A 17,817-nucleotide genomic window follows, 5' to 3' on the forward strand; every position below is an offset into this window, starting at 1 on the left:
CCTGAATGCCTTCTCCTGGTCCAGAATCAGTTAGTATGACCTCAGGGAGCCCTGACTTTAAGGTAGATGGGGACCAGAGACATTGGGCTCTCAATTCTTATCATCACTGCTAGGTCTGTAAATCAAGTGGTTGGTTTTCAGATAGTCAATTTTTCAATAAAAAATAGAACAATACAAAATAAAACTCATTTCCATGGAATGCTGATTCTTCCCACAGAGAAACATTATGTGAACCTCCAGCCTTGTGTTATTCTGTTTTTTTTCAGGAAAACCACTTTCCTTAGGAAACTACATGTATACTTCATTTTTCCTCGGGATACACTATGCAAGAGCAGAACTTTAGTCATCCCTTCACACTCTTAACTGTAATATGAAGGGACAGACGAGTGCTAGTGGCCACCAAATCAGCTGGGCTCCTGAAGTGGACTAGCTAGGCCTTGGCCGCTAACAAGATTACCAGCCCATCCTCATTGAACATGACTATATTTTTTGCCTAGATGCTCACTTCCATAAATTCCTCTCACCACTTCCCATTTCACTCCTGTGAATCAGGAGCACATACATTCATGTGCCTTGTGTCAACAGAATGAAGCCACTGGCTTGACAGCAATACCTGGAAAGTTTTGTTAAGAGACAATTGAACACCTTTGTCGGTATTTTCTTTGGGTTATTTCTTAAAGCTAAAATTCTTTGTGAAGTCTCAATATTTTCAGTGAACATCTTCTTGAGGAGTCATTAGGGTCTAGGGTGACAGTAATGCAACAGTAAGGATGAAACCTGGTGATTAACTGTTAGTTGGACTGAGACATGCAGCTCCAAAAGGCCAAATGCTAATGCCTGGGCAGACCACAGTAGCTTGGGACAATGAGTGTCAAAATGGATCAAGAACAAATCCACTAGATTTGAACACACTGAGTATTACTGTAATCCCTTGAACATAGAGCCTGTTTTAGGTCAAAATTAAGATCTGAAAAAGTCCAACTTGCCACTAGCTCTCTCCAAGTGATGACTGGGCTCACGTTTAATCTAAAAAACTCCTTATATTTTGGGCAATATGTTGTTCCTCAAGTCTTCTGCCCAAGTTGACATAATCAGAGATCATYTGACATATTAACTCCATGTCCTCCACATAATGCTTTCAGGAAAATATACACAAAATTTTTTTTTAGTTCTAGCATATATAAGATAATAAATGGTACTGAAAAAACGACTTCTTACGAAACATTTTATCACACTCCACTCCAGTCTGATTGTTTGCATGCAGAAGTGATGAGGCATTAAGACCATGACTGCACTGTAGTTTTTAGAAAACCAACAAGTGAAACTGTGGCATTTAAAGAGCCATGGAACATCAAGTCATGGTAATGAAGCTACTCCAGCCTGGTCTGTCCCAGCTGAAGGTTCAGCCCAGAAGGATCCAGAAAGAACTTAAGTCACTTTAGAGAGAGTAGTGTTTGCAGACAACTGAACAAATAATCACTGTCACATACCAGCTTCTTATCTTGCACCTTCCTCCAGTTCCGTATGCTGTTTTTTGCCACGCACAGTTGTTTTGCTCTTTAGCCAGTTTCTCATGCACCAGGCCATGCCCAGCCCTAAACTCATCAGAAAAAATGTATTAGTATGAGATACTGAATTACAAATAATATTCAAACTCAGTCTGCTATTAGTCCCCATATCCTGACCATTCTGCCTGAGGCCTATGGCATTTGTCTGGCCAGATGTGCTCTTTGGAAGCCCCATGCTACACTTGAAGAACTCATTCTTCTTGAGAGTCAATTTCTTTTCCTAAGACTATTTGGAAGTTTCCAGAAGGGTGACTACCTAGGTGCAGTTCTTGGTTCATCACACAGGTTGTCTCCTGCATCTAGCACATATTCTTTTATTCTGGAATGCCATGTTGTTATGTGGCACAGCTGTGCTGGAGTAAGTCCCATATGGTTTAGTCAAACTAGCACAGTTTCCTCTGGTAAGCCCTGTTCCTTGCTTCTTTTCCTGTTTGTTCTTCTTCCCTCATCTTTTCACCTTCCATCTCTGTTCCAGTTCCTGTTAAAGAGTAGATTCTTGTCTTTCATCTCTCTTAGATGATCGCAGCAGAGAGTGGGGATGAGTCCAGTCCTTCAGCTTGGAATGGCCTTGTCTTCACTGTCTCTAGACAACCCTTGGAGCCGGTTCTTTCTTAGTAGTAAATTCACATTATTTGGGAGGGATAGGTACCAGAAGAGTGATGACAACACACTCTATCTGCCTCACCACCACTGTGCCTACCTCTAACTCAGCACTGCTTAAGATATAGGAGCATCCCTGGAAATCTCTGCAGGCCCTGGAAGTTTTCAAGTTAAGACATGTGCTGGGAGAGTAATTTGAAATGAATAATTTATTTTAGAGAATTTTGCTTCCCTCTGTTTACAGATTGTCTAGAAGCAGATTGCAGCTTTCGCACCTCAATTCATTATTGGAAACTATTTGCAGATAGTTCCTGGTCTGTAACTCATTTGCTAACTCTGTTGGGAGTATTGCAGATCTGAAATCAGAGCTGTTTTGACTGGTCATGTGGTACTGCCATGCTCTCCTTCCTCCATGAAATATATGCAACGTTTAGAATCAGACTTTAGGGGCAGATGCTCATAATCGCAAATTGGTTGTTCATTTTTCACCAGTGCTCTCCAGTAGTCCTTCTGCATGCCCCTACAAGTGCCCCTGCTAGGACATCCAGCAACATCAAGACAGTAGGAGTCAGCCTTCAGAAATGAATAACCTCTTCTTCATCTTAAACTGAAAAAAGAAGGAAAAAAATACAACCCCCCCAAACTGATGAAGCAGTAGAAGCAATCCTCCAATGGGGTAAAGCATGTATCAAGATGGGGAATCAATACACAATAATGCCCATACAGGCCTGGCCCCATCATAGTGGAAACATGGTCATCTGAGGGAGAAATCAAATTTCTGACCCCTTTATTGGACACAGGAACTATCAGAATATTGGACTTGAGAAGAATACATCTGTAGAAATTCAAACTAGTGAGCAGTTATAAGACCTGGAGGGTCATTCCTAATACTGGTATGGCTGTGAGGGAGTAGTCACTCTGAAAGCACTGTTCTCCAGAATCTTCCCATTCCCCTGAGCACTGTGTCCATCACCACCTTTCCCCCTACAATGATTCAGAGATTTCCATGGTGTATGTGCAGGATCTGGTCATCCTGATCTATCACTTTGTTGACAGGGCACCAAGAGAGGTTTTCCCCTACTCCATTCGAGTGTCTTATCCTTTTAGAAGTTTAGCATTCACACAGCCATGGATGAGAGCTGCCATAGAGCACAGTGCAGGAATGGGGTGCTGTTCCTCTGACCTCTGGAGGAGGGGCTACAACTCTGATTGATAGTATTGCGTGGACCTGGGATCAGGGCACTGAGTAGGCTTGTTGGAAAGCAGAGCCATACTGTTCAATGCTGCAAAGACCCAGCACTCATTCACTCTGTAGTCAAGACTGGGAGGGCACAGGGCTCCCTTGGCTCAGCTCTGCAGAGGAGCAAATTTTACTTTTGATCCTTGTTTTAAGTATTTCTGCCCTGTTCCTGCCCTTCTTTGCCCTTCTCTTGACTCTCTTTGCACATGCTGATGATAATCTCCCCCTCTCCTTTGGTCTCTGCTGTCACAAATCCTATCAAATCCAACATTTGTGAGGAAAAGCACCCCCTGCTCCAGAARTCCAGGGGAGAAATGTACCCCTTGAATGGCTCACTTGGGATGTAAGACCTCTCTCAACAGGACCTACAAGTCTGCAAAGGCCATCACTCTGAATCATGTCTTGCCAGGCAGCCACTAGAAGATACCTTTTAGGGCCTTATTTTTCCCCTCTTCAAAGTCCATTTGACATCTTTCACTGATACTTGTTACTTTATAGTCAGTGTAGAGCAAACTTAGGGCAGTTCCAGTTATGTGCAAATTCTCATCCAGCTAAATCCTCTTAAGACCTCAAACTGAGCAGCTTTGTGTGAGAAATGTCTGGATAAATCTGCAGCCCTTCCTTCACTGCCCTATGGATGCTCTGAAGAATTCTTGATGCATTCCAGTCTCAGCAGCCCTGCTAGGATCAGGTGAGAACCTTTTACTGCAGGAGGAGAGGGGATTGATATGTCAGACTGAAACAAGTGCTGAGATGATTTATGGGAATGACTCGTCCAAGCCAACCCCATTGCTCAGGCAGAAGAGGCCTGAAATCTGAGAGAAATCATGAAGCAGAAGCTCTGAGACTCATAATTCACCTTCCTAGAAGAGGTATCATCCCTGGGGAATACTGGCTGCGCAGCAGGTAGATATGCTGACAGAGTGAAAGTTTTTCTCGCTTCTTGCCCATACACCCTTTGCAAGGCTCTGGTACAGTTTGTCATGACAATAGGAACAAAACAGCATAAAGGACCAATACAGACATTTAGTGCCTTTTCCTGAACTAATATGATATGGTAATGCGCTAAGGCAGTTGACAGAGACAGACTACCCTGCCTGCTGTGGGGGCATGGATGAGTCAAGCCACACAGAGATCACATCAGGGGCCAGGAAACAATCAGCATGTTTTTTGGCATAGCACCTCTCCCTGCATAGGATCCCAGAGGTTGCCTCCTCTGGTTACTGGGATCTCTTTGCAGCATGCTGTTTGCCAGCGCAGCTGTCTGAGAGATTCTGGATGTCCAGGACACATTGCCCATTGGGGTCTCCTACTGCAGGAAAGAAATCAGTCCTGGAGTGTAACCTAGGACTGTCATAGACACATATATGATGTGCAAGCAGGATAATTCAACATTGCATTTGTGGCAGTCTGGTATACTGAAAGAATTACTTCGTAGATATGTGACTTACCTGCCTACACTAGTAGGTATGCTAGTTTTCATTAGTTCAAGTCTCAAAAATTGAATAGTAACTACTCTGAGTGTCTGGATAAATCATGCTAGCACAACACAATTAATGCTTATGAGTGCAAACTTCACCAAGAAACCTTACTGATGTTTCCTCAAGTCTGCATGTTTGGCCAGTCTGCAGGGGAAATGCTTTCAGTTGCTGAAAAGGCCCAAGAAAGAATAATTACCTATGTGCCTTTCATATAGGACAACAGGTAGACAGCATAACACATAAATCACGTCAGTGCCTCAAGTGCTGGTGGGTCATTGGAGCCCTTCCAAATTTGTATCCCAGAATCTGGCCCACTTTTTTCTGCCTATGGCCATCTTCTGAAGAGGTGGAAAATCAATAAAGACAAGGTCTCCTTGGGTATCCAGAAGGATGACTCTTGCCTAGGACTCCAAAGAGATCCTCATCTTGCAGAAAACATGATATTTCCTGTTCTACATGTTCTACTGATATGTAGTGCATTATACAGTACATGTGCTCATTTCTAAGCCCATCTCCTGCAAGTTCATGCAGTTCCAGCACTGAGCATAGGCACAATAGCAAACAAATTCATCTTATAGTGCTCCTTTCCTGCCTCTTTGTATTCCTCCACATCCTCTACGTCCACACTGGGCACAGGACAGGTGTCCTGTGCCACAAGGCAGTGGGGAGAAAAGGTGAAAAGCTTTTATTTGGATCTCACAACTGGGAGTGTGCACTTGGGGCACAGTGATGTGGACAAGCATTCATTCATTGACATGCCCCTTCCCTTTTTGTAGGCAGGTGCTGGGGGCAGAGGAGTATCTCTAGAAGCCAGATGCACAGGTTGGTAGGCTTGCCCTTACATTTGTCTCTGCAGCATGAGGCACTGACATTGAGTAGCCAACATGGTCTCTGGAAGAAGGCTGAGCAGCAGGAAAAGAATGAAAGCTGTTCTTGACTTACTATGTGGATTCAGGGATCAGCTCCAGTAGGTCTTACTCTAACAAAAGCCTGGATTTAAGAGTGGCAAAGGGCAGTAGCACCCCCATTTTATAGTATCCTCCCTATTTCTGTGCATCTCAACTGCACAGATTGGGTGCGCGATGGGGTAAGATTTGCACTTTTGTTGTACATCATTTTTATACAGCAGAAAGCCAGGGGGATCTTAAGCTACGCCTTGGTGTCTGTAGAAGGATGAGGGGCTCAGTAAATAAAATGAGTTTCCCTCCCTCCCAAGAGGTGTAAAGGCAGCACTTGTCAAAGAATCTCAGGCTAGAGCTCTTGCTGGGCATGCTTGTGCTTTCTGAGAAATTTGGTCTGCTCCCAGATGATGTTTTGAGATGAGTGAAGTGCAAAATCTGTGCTCACTGCAGATGCAAAAATTGGCTGCTTCCATGTGTATTGTTTCCACCTAAAGAAGGCATGGCTAGCTCCAGAGTTCCTTGCCCAGATAACTCCCTGATCAGCATGAGGGCAGGGCCAAGCACTAAGGTGATCTTGCGGTGGAGATGATTTCACTGCATAGGCAGTAACACACATGCACTGAGTCCCACACTCTCCAGGTACACAGGGCCATGCATGTGGGAAACTGATTCTCTCATTCAGCCTCACTTCTTCCTTCTCCTCAGCACCCCTAGACAGACATCAAGAATGTACTCCATATATATTGTAGAGCCTCTCTGCTCACAAACAAGGGTTAAAGACAGCAAGTGAACAGTTGAAGCTTTGCAAACAAGACCCACAATCCAGAGGAAGAGAATTGATCTAAGTGTGATTAAGAATTAGGTAGAGACGAACATGTAATTAACCAGTCAAAGCAAGGTGTCTCTTGATCTCTGTGAATGTTGGCTCCATTCCAAGCTGCAAATGAGCTGCACAGAATTACTCACTCTGTAATCGCAAGTCATCTCAGATCTCCCAGGAGATCTCCTACTTGGGAGACTCCTCTTTCAAGCAGTCACTGCTAGACAATACTTAGCTAGGCTAGGAATGGAAAACATAAATGCCCAACATACAAGCACAGTAGGAGACCTCATCTCTTATATTTGATGCAATAGTTTATGCAGCAAGCTGGCACTAGACTTTTGGATCAGTATAGAGTCTGCCATACTCTGGCACACCAGTTTACAAGACCAGGTCACAGCTACCATGTTTCTTCGTGGTGATCTGTGTGTAACAAATTGTTGGATCTTTAAACAGCCCAAAGTGCAAGAATCTGCATGAAAAGTCAGGCCCAGTCCTCTACTGATGTACTTTGTCCATTTCAAAATTAACCTTTCAGAAATGTCAGCCAAACAGGCACACACGGCTTGCTGCCTTCCTGGGAGAACCCTTTTATTTTTGGCACTGTGACTCTAACCGTAGTTAACTCCTTCATTGCTCCYGAGCATCTTCGTCTCCTCTCCAAGACCATTCCAATTTCAATGTTCTTTTGATTACAGTAGTCTTGATGCTCTGCATGTAGATGACCTCTCTTTCCTGATGGACCACTTGGGATGCCAATGTCAGGGGGCACTACTGAAACATGACTGYATGAAGGTGTGTTTAAAATGGAGGAGTACATCCCTAATGTGTGCTGGCTGATTGTTACTGCAGAAGGAGCAGGGCTAGAGAAGACCACTTTCCTTTCCCTTTCCAGGAGATATCCACAAATGAATGAGGAGCACTACCTGCAGACTGYGTGGTAATACTCCATGTCTCCTCCTGGACCTCACTTTTCCTTCACCCTTAATGAACTCAGCCAAGCCTTCCATTCCTTTAGAGCTGCCAAAGACTGGCCCAAGCACCCAAAGGTGACAGCTAGCTGCAGTGCAAGGCATGGTTCTATCTGAGCCAGGAGGGTTGCAGTTGTTGACCCTGTAAGGGCATAGTGCTCCCTTGGCAGCATGTTCATTAAGTGCAGTTTTGGACAGCGCATGCAGAGCTCGTGAGCAGAGAGAGTCTGTATGCTTCAAAGCTGTAGTGTGTACAAGCTGGCATGGTGAGGCAGGGCTGCAGAATATACTGGATATCGTACAGACAGGGAAATAGGATGGATAGGGGTTCAACTGAAGATTACCCAGACACAGAGAAAGTAGAGGGAATAGGGCTGTAATATATGCAGTCATGTAAAGTGAAATGAGTAGAGAAGGCTTCAGGAGCCATATGACTAACCTGTAATGCAATCAGAGACTCAGGCTGGAGGTCAGGAAAGAAAAAGAACTAGTGAATCATCCATGCACCATTGCACTCTGGAGGGACAGAAAAAACTGTGCAACAGGCTAGATCTCCTCCTGCTCTCCCTAGATGTCATCTTCCATCTCCAAGGGAATGAAGAAGAAGGACCTAAGGCACCTTAGGCTATGCCTCTACATTTGGCCCATGTTAAAGGGTTGCTTACAGTCTTTCTGGATCATTCTTAGGTGGTATTTCAAAGGTGGACAACTGCAAATGAAAATGGTACTGGGGAATGGGGAACTGCAATAGCCCATAGCTGAGAGATCTGATGCAAGGGAAAGTGCAGTGACCGGCCAAGGAGAAAAGGTTTATAAGATTTGTAAGGTAAGGTAACTAGGGCAGTCATATRACTGGACAGGATTATTTGCACCCCTCACTGTGATCTGAACCCATGAAGCTTAACTGAGTAGGAGGCAGTGCCTTGCAGCTCTCATAACTCATCTTCATGCTTCTTCCTAGTCTAGCTCCTGGTGCCACCCTGCCTTGCCTATGAGCTGAGTTCTGACTGGCACCAACTAGCCATCACAAATCAGCAGGGTACCTGTTCCTAGACTCCCCACAAACCCAGTCCCAGCTCCAGTGCGTGTGCAAAGATGTGATGAGGGCATTTCATAAGGCCCATTCTACCTCCAGCTGTATCCAGGCAAGTCCCCAAAATATAGGCCTCCAAAGATGAACAAGAGAACATGGCTGCATTTACAAGTGCTAAGAAAAGCCAGATGCATCTCTGTTCTGCTGGTGGCACTGAAAGCCTTGAAAGATCCCCAGGTAAGGGAAGCTCTGGAAGAGAGAGACGATATAAACTGGACTCTCTGTCAGAGTCCAGGTCCTACTTTGGACTCTGAACCCCTGTTATTGAACTACAACAGAGTAACACAGCTTCTTCAGAGCTTGTGGAACTGTCCAGTTTCCCATAGTTCTACAAGTTGGTGCATGGTAGTGATGACACAGTGTGGAAAAGGCCCATGTACTGTGGAACAWACAAGCAATGCTCAGATAGCTCAGGACACCACTGCACTGAACTGCAGTCCCTGATCCCATCTCATGGCCTATTCCATAGCCCTGCCAGCTGCRGACCTGCTATTCTTCTGGTCCTAAGTATCTGGAAGCTCTGCAACTCAGCCCTGCTTTGCAGCATGCTGGTTCTATTCGTCTGCCCATGTATACTAGCAGCAACCTTTTCCCCTCTCTGCTCTCACACTTCAGTTGTAGAAAACAAACAAAATGTCAGCAAAAAAATATCTGGAAGATGTCTGAAAGATTTATTGCTAAGGTGTCTCTGGATAGCTGAGAGTACTTGCATAAATACAGCACACACTCCATAGACTACCTCCAGCAGTCTCAGATGCCCAGCTAGCTATTCCTTCGGTTTCATTTTTTTTTTTCCTCCGTAGATAAGTGTGGTGTCAGCTTGAAGCACCACATAGATCTTTGAGTGAGATGAGATGGCATACTGTACACAGGAGAACCAGTTTCCTGGCTCATTTTGGGACAATCCCTGCATGAAATGGTACAACTGGATAGACCTTCAAGAGGTGTGGCTACTACACAAGCTCTGAATACAAGCAGYTCTGGAGATGGTCATAATTAAAGGGACAAGCTATAATAGGGGAACACATATTCAATAAGGCACATATGCATTTATATGCATATACACATACCCACACAAAAACTTATTTCCAGTAAGTCTGAAACTTCTCACTAGTAGTGATAGAGATGTCATAGCCTAATGTTCAAGGTTCAAGATTTCTCTGCCATCCTCTTCCGTCTTCCTTTCTCCAGGGGGGAAAAAAAGAAAAGAAAAAAAAAAAGGAGTTCAGTTAATGAGATTTGGATTTCTGCTTCCCAGGACTGCAACTGGAGAACGGAACCAGCTTATGCAGTAAACACCTATCTGCTTCAGAGYGAAGACCTGAGATCAAGGAAGGATGAAAGCCTGTGGGAGGACTGMGGAGGGTGGGAAACCCAGCTTCTTTTAGCCTCATTTACAATCAGTGTAAACTTCACCTTTTTTGGGGGGGGGTGAGTGATGTTGTCCTTCCTGTATGCATGAAAGAGATCCCAAAAGAGTAGTGATGGGATGTGGTGAGAGGGCYCAGCCATGCAATAAGGGAAAGGAGCAACACTTTCAGCTAGGGACTCTGCTCAAGGTGCCTGTTTTCTGCTGGGCTTCCTCTGGGGAAATGTGGTCACCCTGTACCACACACTGTTCTGCACAAGCAGAAGGCAGCAATAAGACCTGAGGCACTTGCTGGCATAGCAGAAAGAAGTACTGCAGTTTCAAGTATCTCTTGTCCCCTCCCCAGATAAGGATCCCRGCTCCTTGTGGTCCCAGCTGATTGTGGCAGGGGAAGACATCCCTGTCAAGACCTCCAGAACCTGGGGCTCTTCTGCTTCCTTCCGGGAGACTGCCACGGGCAGGCCCTGCAGAGGCCACGGCCGCTCCATCATGAGCCCTAGGGACCCTGGGGCAGGCCGCGCCCACCGAGCCGCGCCGAGGGGCTGCGAGGTRCGGGCTGGCCCGGCGCGGCGCGGCGCGGCTGCCGCGGGAGGCAGGAAGCCGCAGGCCGGCGGGATCCCCGCAGCCGCCCGGCCGGCTCTTTCCGCGGCTTCCTTTAGGTGGCACCTCTCCTCCAGGAATGAGCTGTCTGCCCCGGCGCGGCGCGGCGCGGTCCATCGCCGCCCTGCCCGGCCGCGCACCGCGCACCGCGCACCGCACACTGCGGGAGGCCCGCGGCGGTGCCGCCGCGCCGTCGGAGCGGCCTCCGCGCGCTCCGTCTGCCCCCGGAGCAGCCCCTCCCTCCATCCCATGCCCGTCTCCCCCGTCCTCCCTCTTACTCCTCCAGCCAGTAAATCCGATCTAGGCTGATTCCTCTCACGTCAAACCACATGATCCCATAAAACATTCATCGCCTCTCCATCCCCGCGCCCTGCTCGCTCGTTCCCGGGATACAGTGCAGCAGGCTCCGCGCTCCCAGCCCGCCGGCGGCTCTGCCTCCGCGGGATCCGCCGCAGCCCCGGCCCGGCCYGGCCCCGGCCCCGTGCGTGCGGCGGGCGGGAGGAAGGACGGAGGGAGGAGGCAGGCAGGCGGGCAAGCAGGCAGGGAGGGGGAGCCTCGCCTGGATGCTGACTCCAGCTCGGGGGCTGCTCATTTCCCCGATGAGCGAGGGCATTGGCACAGGGAGAGCCCCCTCACCGTGCTCCGCCGCTCCGAGCTCGGACTGAAGTTTTGCACGAGGATCTGCCCCGCTTTTGCAAGGATTGTACCGCTGCCGCTCGAATTTGCGCCTCCAGACGTGCCTTCCCCGACCCCTAAAATGAAGAGGGCGATAGCTGAAGGTAGGTGCACCTCCCTCCCTGGTGCTCCCCCTCTGCCCCGGGGGCGGCAGGGCAGGGCAAAGAGGGTGCATCCCCAACTTTGCACAATACCGGGAACTTCCCACGCTGCAACTTTCTTCCACGGAGTCGGTGGAGCGGCTGGGTCCCGCCTGTCTCCGCCGCGGGGGAGGGGAGCAGGACCCCCCGCGGATGGGGCTGAACCCGGCCGRTAGGGACACGACAGGAGGCCGAGTCGGACTGGGGCGCCCGCCGCCTCCCTCGCCAGCGCTCCTCGCGGCTCACGTTTGGACCGGACCGCGGGGAAGACGAGAGCGCTGCGTTTTCAGAAGGAACAGAGACACGGGGCTAGAAGGGGAATGGAGGTCGCGACCGGGCTGTGCCCCGGCTAGGGGCTCCCCATGCCGCTGTTCGGCCCGAGCATGGCTGTCTCCTGGCTCAGCCCCCGAAGTAGGTCTGAGAGCTGGAAGGAGGGAGGATGGGTTGAGACCTCTCACGTCTCATCCCCTTAGGGGCCGGTCCACAGCTCCCTGCCGCGGCTTGGCCTTGGGGTGACCGGGCTCCCCCCGAGGCTGGAGCAGGTAAAGTGTTAAAGAGGATGGGCTGCCAGTGGAAGTGGCGTCCTGTGGCTCTCAAGACTGCCTCCCAGAGGGGTACAAATCTTGCTGATAAAGATAGCCACGTTGCTCTAAATGCAGCCGGAATTGCAGCGCCTGTGAGAAGAGAGAGGAGCTGGGAAGCTGGCGCGGGGCGGGGGAACGGGAGCAGCCTAGGTTCCCTTCCGCTCCAAGCTCGGCTGATGGGGGCAGGGAAGGGAGCGTGCCGGCCCGGCTTTCCTGTGCCCTTCGGGGGAGGTTGCGGCACCTGGGAAGGACCGGGGCAACTGCCGAGGTGGGCGGAGGAACCGTGAGCTGGGCCGGGGCTGGGCCTCCCCTAGCCGCGGAAGCTGGTAGGGGCTCCGGGACACTATGGGGAGCGCTGCGGCAGTGGGGGACTCTTGGACGTGGGGTCGCGGTGGAAGGACGGGGATGAGCAGGATTTCGTGAGCGTGCCAAGCAGTGCTTCATTCCCTAAATGTTATCCTGCCCTCCTTGGCCTSAGTTTAGTGCCCAGGAGTGAAAGTCTGGAAGCAGCTGGGGGGTGGGGGGGTGCAGCAGGAGCACACCTCACGCTGTGCAGGTCGGGACTGGGCTTGCCACTGAGTGAGAAGTGCACAGCATGCAATGGGGGCAGCCTTCCCTGGCACCCAGCATGGCATCGCCACCCCAGCGAGCAGCGCCATCTCCTCTCGCTGAAAATAGCCCTGTTCCATCTGCTCTGACAATCCTGACAATAGCCTTTGCTTCCCAGCTCCTAGTGTGGATCWGTGTTAGCAGCAGTAGCTGGAAGCTGCTGTTGCTGCTTAAGGTATGCAGCTGTACCATCACGGCTTGAGCATTTGCAGTCACTCAGGGTGAAACCTGAAATAAAGATCTACATTTTGAAGAAGATTTTCTCACACTGCAGATTCTGACCACTTGGAAAATCATGTGCCACCCAGATGTATTATTGGAAACCCAGCCCACAGGTTGCAATTTTTAACTGGAGTGATCAACATATTGTAGAAGCTCCACTGCTGTCCAGGCTGCTGGTCGAAGAGAGTGTTTAGCATTCACTACCTCTTGCTGCATGCCATCTCTGGCTTGCTTCCTTTTTCCATCAATGACACAAATATAACCTTTTTGTTTGTTTGTTTTTTGGAGAATGCTCTGGCTGATATATTTGCAATGCTCCAAGCACTGATCCAATTGACACGTACTGTACTTTGAAGAGTTTGAAATATTTTTAATTTTGAAATGACCAATTAATTCATGTTTGGAAAGGATCTTAGGAGCAGTTTGCAGTGGTGGCTTGGCTTCTCCTGTGCTCCCTTAGAGGGTACTGATTTTCATCATTCATTTGTTATTTACTGTACTGTGGCTGGTGCATGGGTACTTGCTGATTTGAATCCCAAGGCTGTGTTCTAGTGCATAGCACGTTTGTGCTAACTTGTGGGCTGTTTATCTACAGTGGTGCTGTAGGAAGKCTGTTCACCATGCCAGGCATGCAGAATGGTACCAAGGTGATGGGTGTGGCACAGGAACCCAGGATAGCCTCTCTCTTGCTGTTTGCAATCCTGCTGCAGCACACTTTCTCTGCACTGTGACATTGCCCAAATTTCCAGTTGCTACTAGCAGAATATGAAAAAAAAGAGATAATGAAATATAAAAATCTATGTTACAATGGCTTTTTTTTTGTAGAACAAGGTTTTGAAGGTTTGGGTTTTGAGGGGCTTTTTTGGTTTGTTTTTGTTTCTCCCTGTGGTTTATGATTTACTTCTACGAAATGCTGGATAGCCTGGATTCCTGGAACATGTGACTATAAAGTCCACATGAACCTTGAGAGATTATGCCTAAATTAATGGTCATCCTACAGAATCTGGCYTGCATTTCCGACTTTGGCTGACAGGATACTTCAAGTGTCTTGTAAATTGGAAATACCCACCTGGGCAGTTAGACAGGCAGAGTTTCTATCTGGTGTTTTCAGCACTTATTATCTTATTAACACAWTTTATTTTTAATAAAAGAAGTCTTTCTATGTATTGGCTGCTTATTGTTTCATAGCATTTCTCAATAAAGTAAAAATCTRCAATATGAAAACTTATACCAGGCTCAGAGACTACGTGTTCATTGATGTGGGAGCATCTCTTTCTCTTTTGTTACAGAAGACACCATTCATCAGTGCATTAGTTTGTCCTTCCATTCTGTATATTATTGTACATCGTTCATTTTACAGGAAGGGCCCTCAGCATCACCTAGGCTTTGGCCTCCAACCTTCCTTCATTAGACAGCATATGTCTCAATTTTATATTCTCTGGGACCATAGAAGGCTGTGTCTGGACAAGTTATTTAAGCAGAAATATCAGGGAAAAAAGGCTCAAGTGCTGTTGCAGTTCTCTGTGCCTGATGGTTTTATCTGTGCAGATGTGCTTGCAACCCTTCTGTCTGTGATGGTTTCCCCACTAAGAGCACTAGAGAAACTTGATCTAGAAAGCATGTTAATTAGAAGCAGTGAAACAGAGGTACCACTGCCCTCTCCACTGCTCTGACTTGAGAGTAGCGTGTACTAGTGCTGCCTTTCASCAGCAAGGGTAACATGGCAATCCTGTCTTCACATGATTGCATCCTCATTAGTTACTCTGTGCTGCATTCAGATGCTTTGGGTTTTGCTTGAATAACTCCCCCCACCCCGACCCTCCAGCATCCTATGCAAAAACTGTGTTCATAAAGTGTGTATGAGACAATGGTGGGAAGGATCAGGAAGGCAGCAGTTTCCAACACAGCAGAGATTCCGTGCTCCATTTGTGTGTGCTATCTGTCCTGCTGCTTGCTCCGCTCACTGGGGCTCAGAGGAGAGGGTAGAGTCACCCCTTCCTATGCTCAGCCCAGGGATTACTGTGGAATTGGAAGTTGAGGGGGGGGTCCTACTACTCATACCCATGTGAATATCTCCTATAACTCCATGAGCCATCAGTGCACTAGCAATAGGGACCTCGTGCCTGTTTAATCCTCTTGATACCAAGGATGACTTTGGCCATCACACTTTTCAAAGGAATAAGCAAAATCTGCAAATCCAGCAGTATCTCTCTGAATTCTCCACCTTCTTTCATTCAGAAATAGCAAGGGAGAATGTAAAATGAGGGCAGAGAAGGGGAAGGGTGCTTTGGAGCACAGGCTTTCAGGAGCACTACCACACAGTCCTCTCTCCTAGGTGTGCTGTGATGGTGGTTGTGTGGAGCTGCTGCCTACCCTTAAAAATACTTTATCTTTCTTCCCTTTCTGTCTTTCTGTCTGTGATTGTGGGAGGGGTTAGAGTATTCAGTCCCTCACCAGCACACACGGGAGGGCTCCTTGCATACAGCTAGTCCTAGTAAGGGGCATACTGTGAGCACGGCTGAGATCCTTGCTGCTTCAGTACTCACTGAGCCTCCCCCCTAGAGGAGAGGAAGAAGGAAGAAAGGAGCAGTTGAACCAGGGCCTCGTCACAAAGGAAGATGAAAGAGGCTACAAGGGGCTGAGCTTTAATCTCTGCTCTGAGCCTGCACATAGCTGCTGCTCCAGTTGCTCAGGCCCTTCTGTGCTGCAAGGTATACCCTGTTGGAGAAGCCATAGCTGTACAAGTGCAGGATTTACACTGCACATCCCGCTGAAGGCAGAACCAAAGAGAGAAGAAAAGAGTCAGTCTAATTAGGTGTGCATTCTCTTCCCCTTGGATTTGCAATGCTTTCTGCTGCTGTCACCTTCATTAAGACATATCTCTGAGTGTCAAATGCTTCTTTTGATGTTCCTAAAGGAGTTTGTTTATCCAGGAGGCATGCACATAGTGGAGGAGGAGTAACCTGTACCACTCTGAAGAGGTGCCATAAAAGGTAGCATCATACTACTGTGCCTGCATGGGCTGGGAATTGTACTACAGGTACTCCCTCCTGTCCACATGGAAAGTTTTGTGCTGTGCTCTGGATCCACTTAGATCTGAGTGGGATCTGTTTAGGGGCTTCTCCAGCACAGACACACTCAGGTGTGAAAGAGAGGAAGAAAGCATTTGAAGTACAAAGCCCAACCTTTCCTTCCCTTTCATGCTTATGATTGCAACTCCTGGAGKTTTCCAGAGAACAGAGGGGGAAAAAAGAGATGATTATAATGAAAAACTACAATCAATGTAAAGAAAAAAAAGGTGAATCCTTCTGTGTTTTCACAGAGGTGATAAAGAAATTCATATAGACCTTGTTAAAGTATTCAGACTCACCTTAGCCTGCACTGTTGTCTTGTTATGATTGTAGAGACATGCAGCAGTCTAGGTTTTGGGTAGTTAGTTCCCCATTATGAGTGGTGTTCAGTGAAGATACATAGACTCAGAGCAGAGTGGAATCAAAGTGACATAGGTATCTCCCATAATGTGTGTGCAGCAYGCATGAAAAGACTTACCTAGGCCCAAGCCAGAACACATCTGTACATCATGTGCACAGGCTCTGCCCATGTTTACTCTGTTTTTAGAGAGCTCCCAGAAGTCAGAACTTCTGAAATCTGTTCTTAGCCCACACTCTAATTTCTCTGTGTCCTTGAATAAGTCAATGAACTCCTTGATTTAGTTTCACCTTTTGCAGCTCTAATAGTGGGAGAATGATGCTCAGTTGTCTCCCAAGGGTCCCAGAACATGCTTAAAGGTCAGTATGGAGCAAAACTGTGTAGGTCCATGCAATTGCAGATGACTTCTTTAGCAGTGGCACACTGTCAGGGAACAAGACCAATGATTGTTTCTTTAGGAATGTTGCTGCATCAGCAGCTGGTTCATCTCTCTGCTCTGGCCTGTCTTTCACAGGGTCTTTGTATTGCAGCTTGAAACTGAACAATAGCACCAGCAGATTTTATAGTATTTACTGTTTCAAGTCTCTGCTCCTGAAATCAGGAGATTAGAAGAATATTTGAGTGTTATTTTGTAGCCTTTCTGATTGTCAAGAAAATCAGAAGGATTATCCAAGCATGTGCAAATAGGTGAGAGCAAGCAAGATGGGGAAGCAAGAAAATGTCCAAATACTGTGATTTTTAGTATAGTTTTTTGGTGGCTTAACTGTATAGGGCTGGCATCAGCATGACAATTTACAAGTGGCAGGCTGAAACTTTTCTCCCCCAGGCAGCCAGCAGTGTTAGTCTCCTCTCTGCAGGGATATGGCAAGGCAGAGGTTACAGAAGGTGTGCTTTCATAAAATTATAGAATAATTTGGATGGAATATCTTGGAGGTTTATAATCAACCTTCTGCTCAGAGCACAGCTAATTTCAAAGATAGATCAGGTTGCTCAGTGGCTTGTCCAACTGATTTCTGAATACCTCCAAGGATGTATTCAGACTCTCCTTGTCCTTCATAGCTCAAATTTCTTCACCTCTTTGGCCAGGGCTGCTCAAACTCTGACATCTGATGTGGGTTAGGACCAGTGAGGGACCGTGACCCTTTGGCAACAGGCCCCACAATTGTGGAGCTGCAAACCAGGAGTGATGGTGCGTGTAATACCTCAGTCCATGTTGACAGGAGTAAATGGTTGTCCTTGTCAGTTCAGGACCAGGTGCTGAAGGAGACACCTAGGAAGAGCTGAGAAGGGATGTCAGTCTGGGTACCTCAAAGGGACACTGGGGAAGGTAACAGGTACTATTTTGCTTCCTACTTCCTCAACTTTTTGCGTAATCAGAGCAAGACTATTGCCAACATCAAATCAAGTCTGCTGCAGCTTTGTCTAACCAAGCCTTGGAAACTTCCAAAGACAAAAAAAAAAAAAAAAAAAAAAAAAAAAAAAAAAAATTGCTAGCTTCTTCCTGTGGTGGAGAT

The 17,817-nt window shown here is 47.5% G+C and overlaps 1 protein-coding gene across 1 annotated transcript in view; it reads left to right on the top strand.

Annotated features, from left to right (window-relative positions):
• The first annotated feature begins 11,159 nt into the window (after positions 1 to 11,159).
• RTN4R (reticulon 4 receptor) overlaps positions 11,160 to 17,817 on the top strand; it is an 86,095-nt gene continuing 79,437 nt past the window's right edge. Inside the window, exon 1 of the mRNA XM_085310176.1 lies at positions 11,160 to 11,423. Within this exon, the coding sequence (XP_085166302.1) occupies positions 11,402 to 11,423 (22 nt within the window). The 5' untranslated portion in view covers positions 11,160 to 11,401. The remainder of the gene's footprint in view (positions 11,424 to 17,817) is intronic.

Source organism: Rhea americana, unplaced genomic scaffold (assembly GCF_003343005.1).
Source record: "Rhea americana isolate MKP2758 unplaced genomic scaffold, rheAme1 scaffold_312, whole genome shotgun sequence".
In the NCBI taxonomy this organism is placed as follows: Eukaryota; Metazoa; Chordata; class Aves; order Rheiformes; family Rheidae; genus Rhea; species Rhea americana.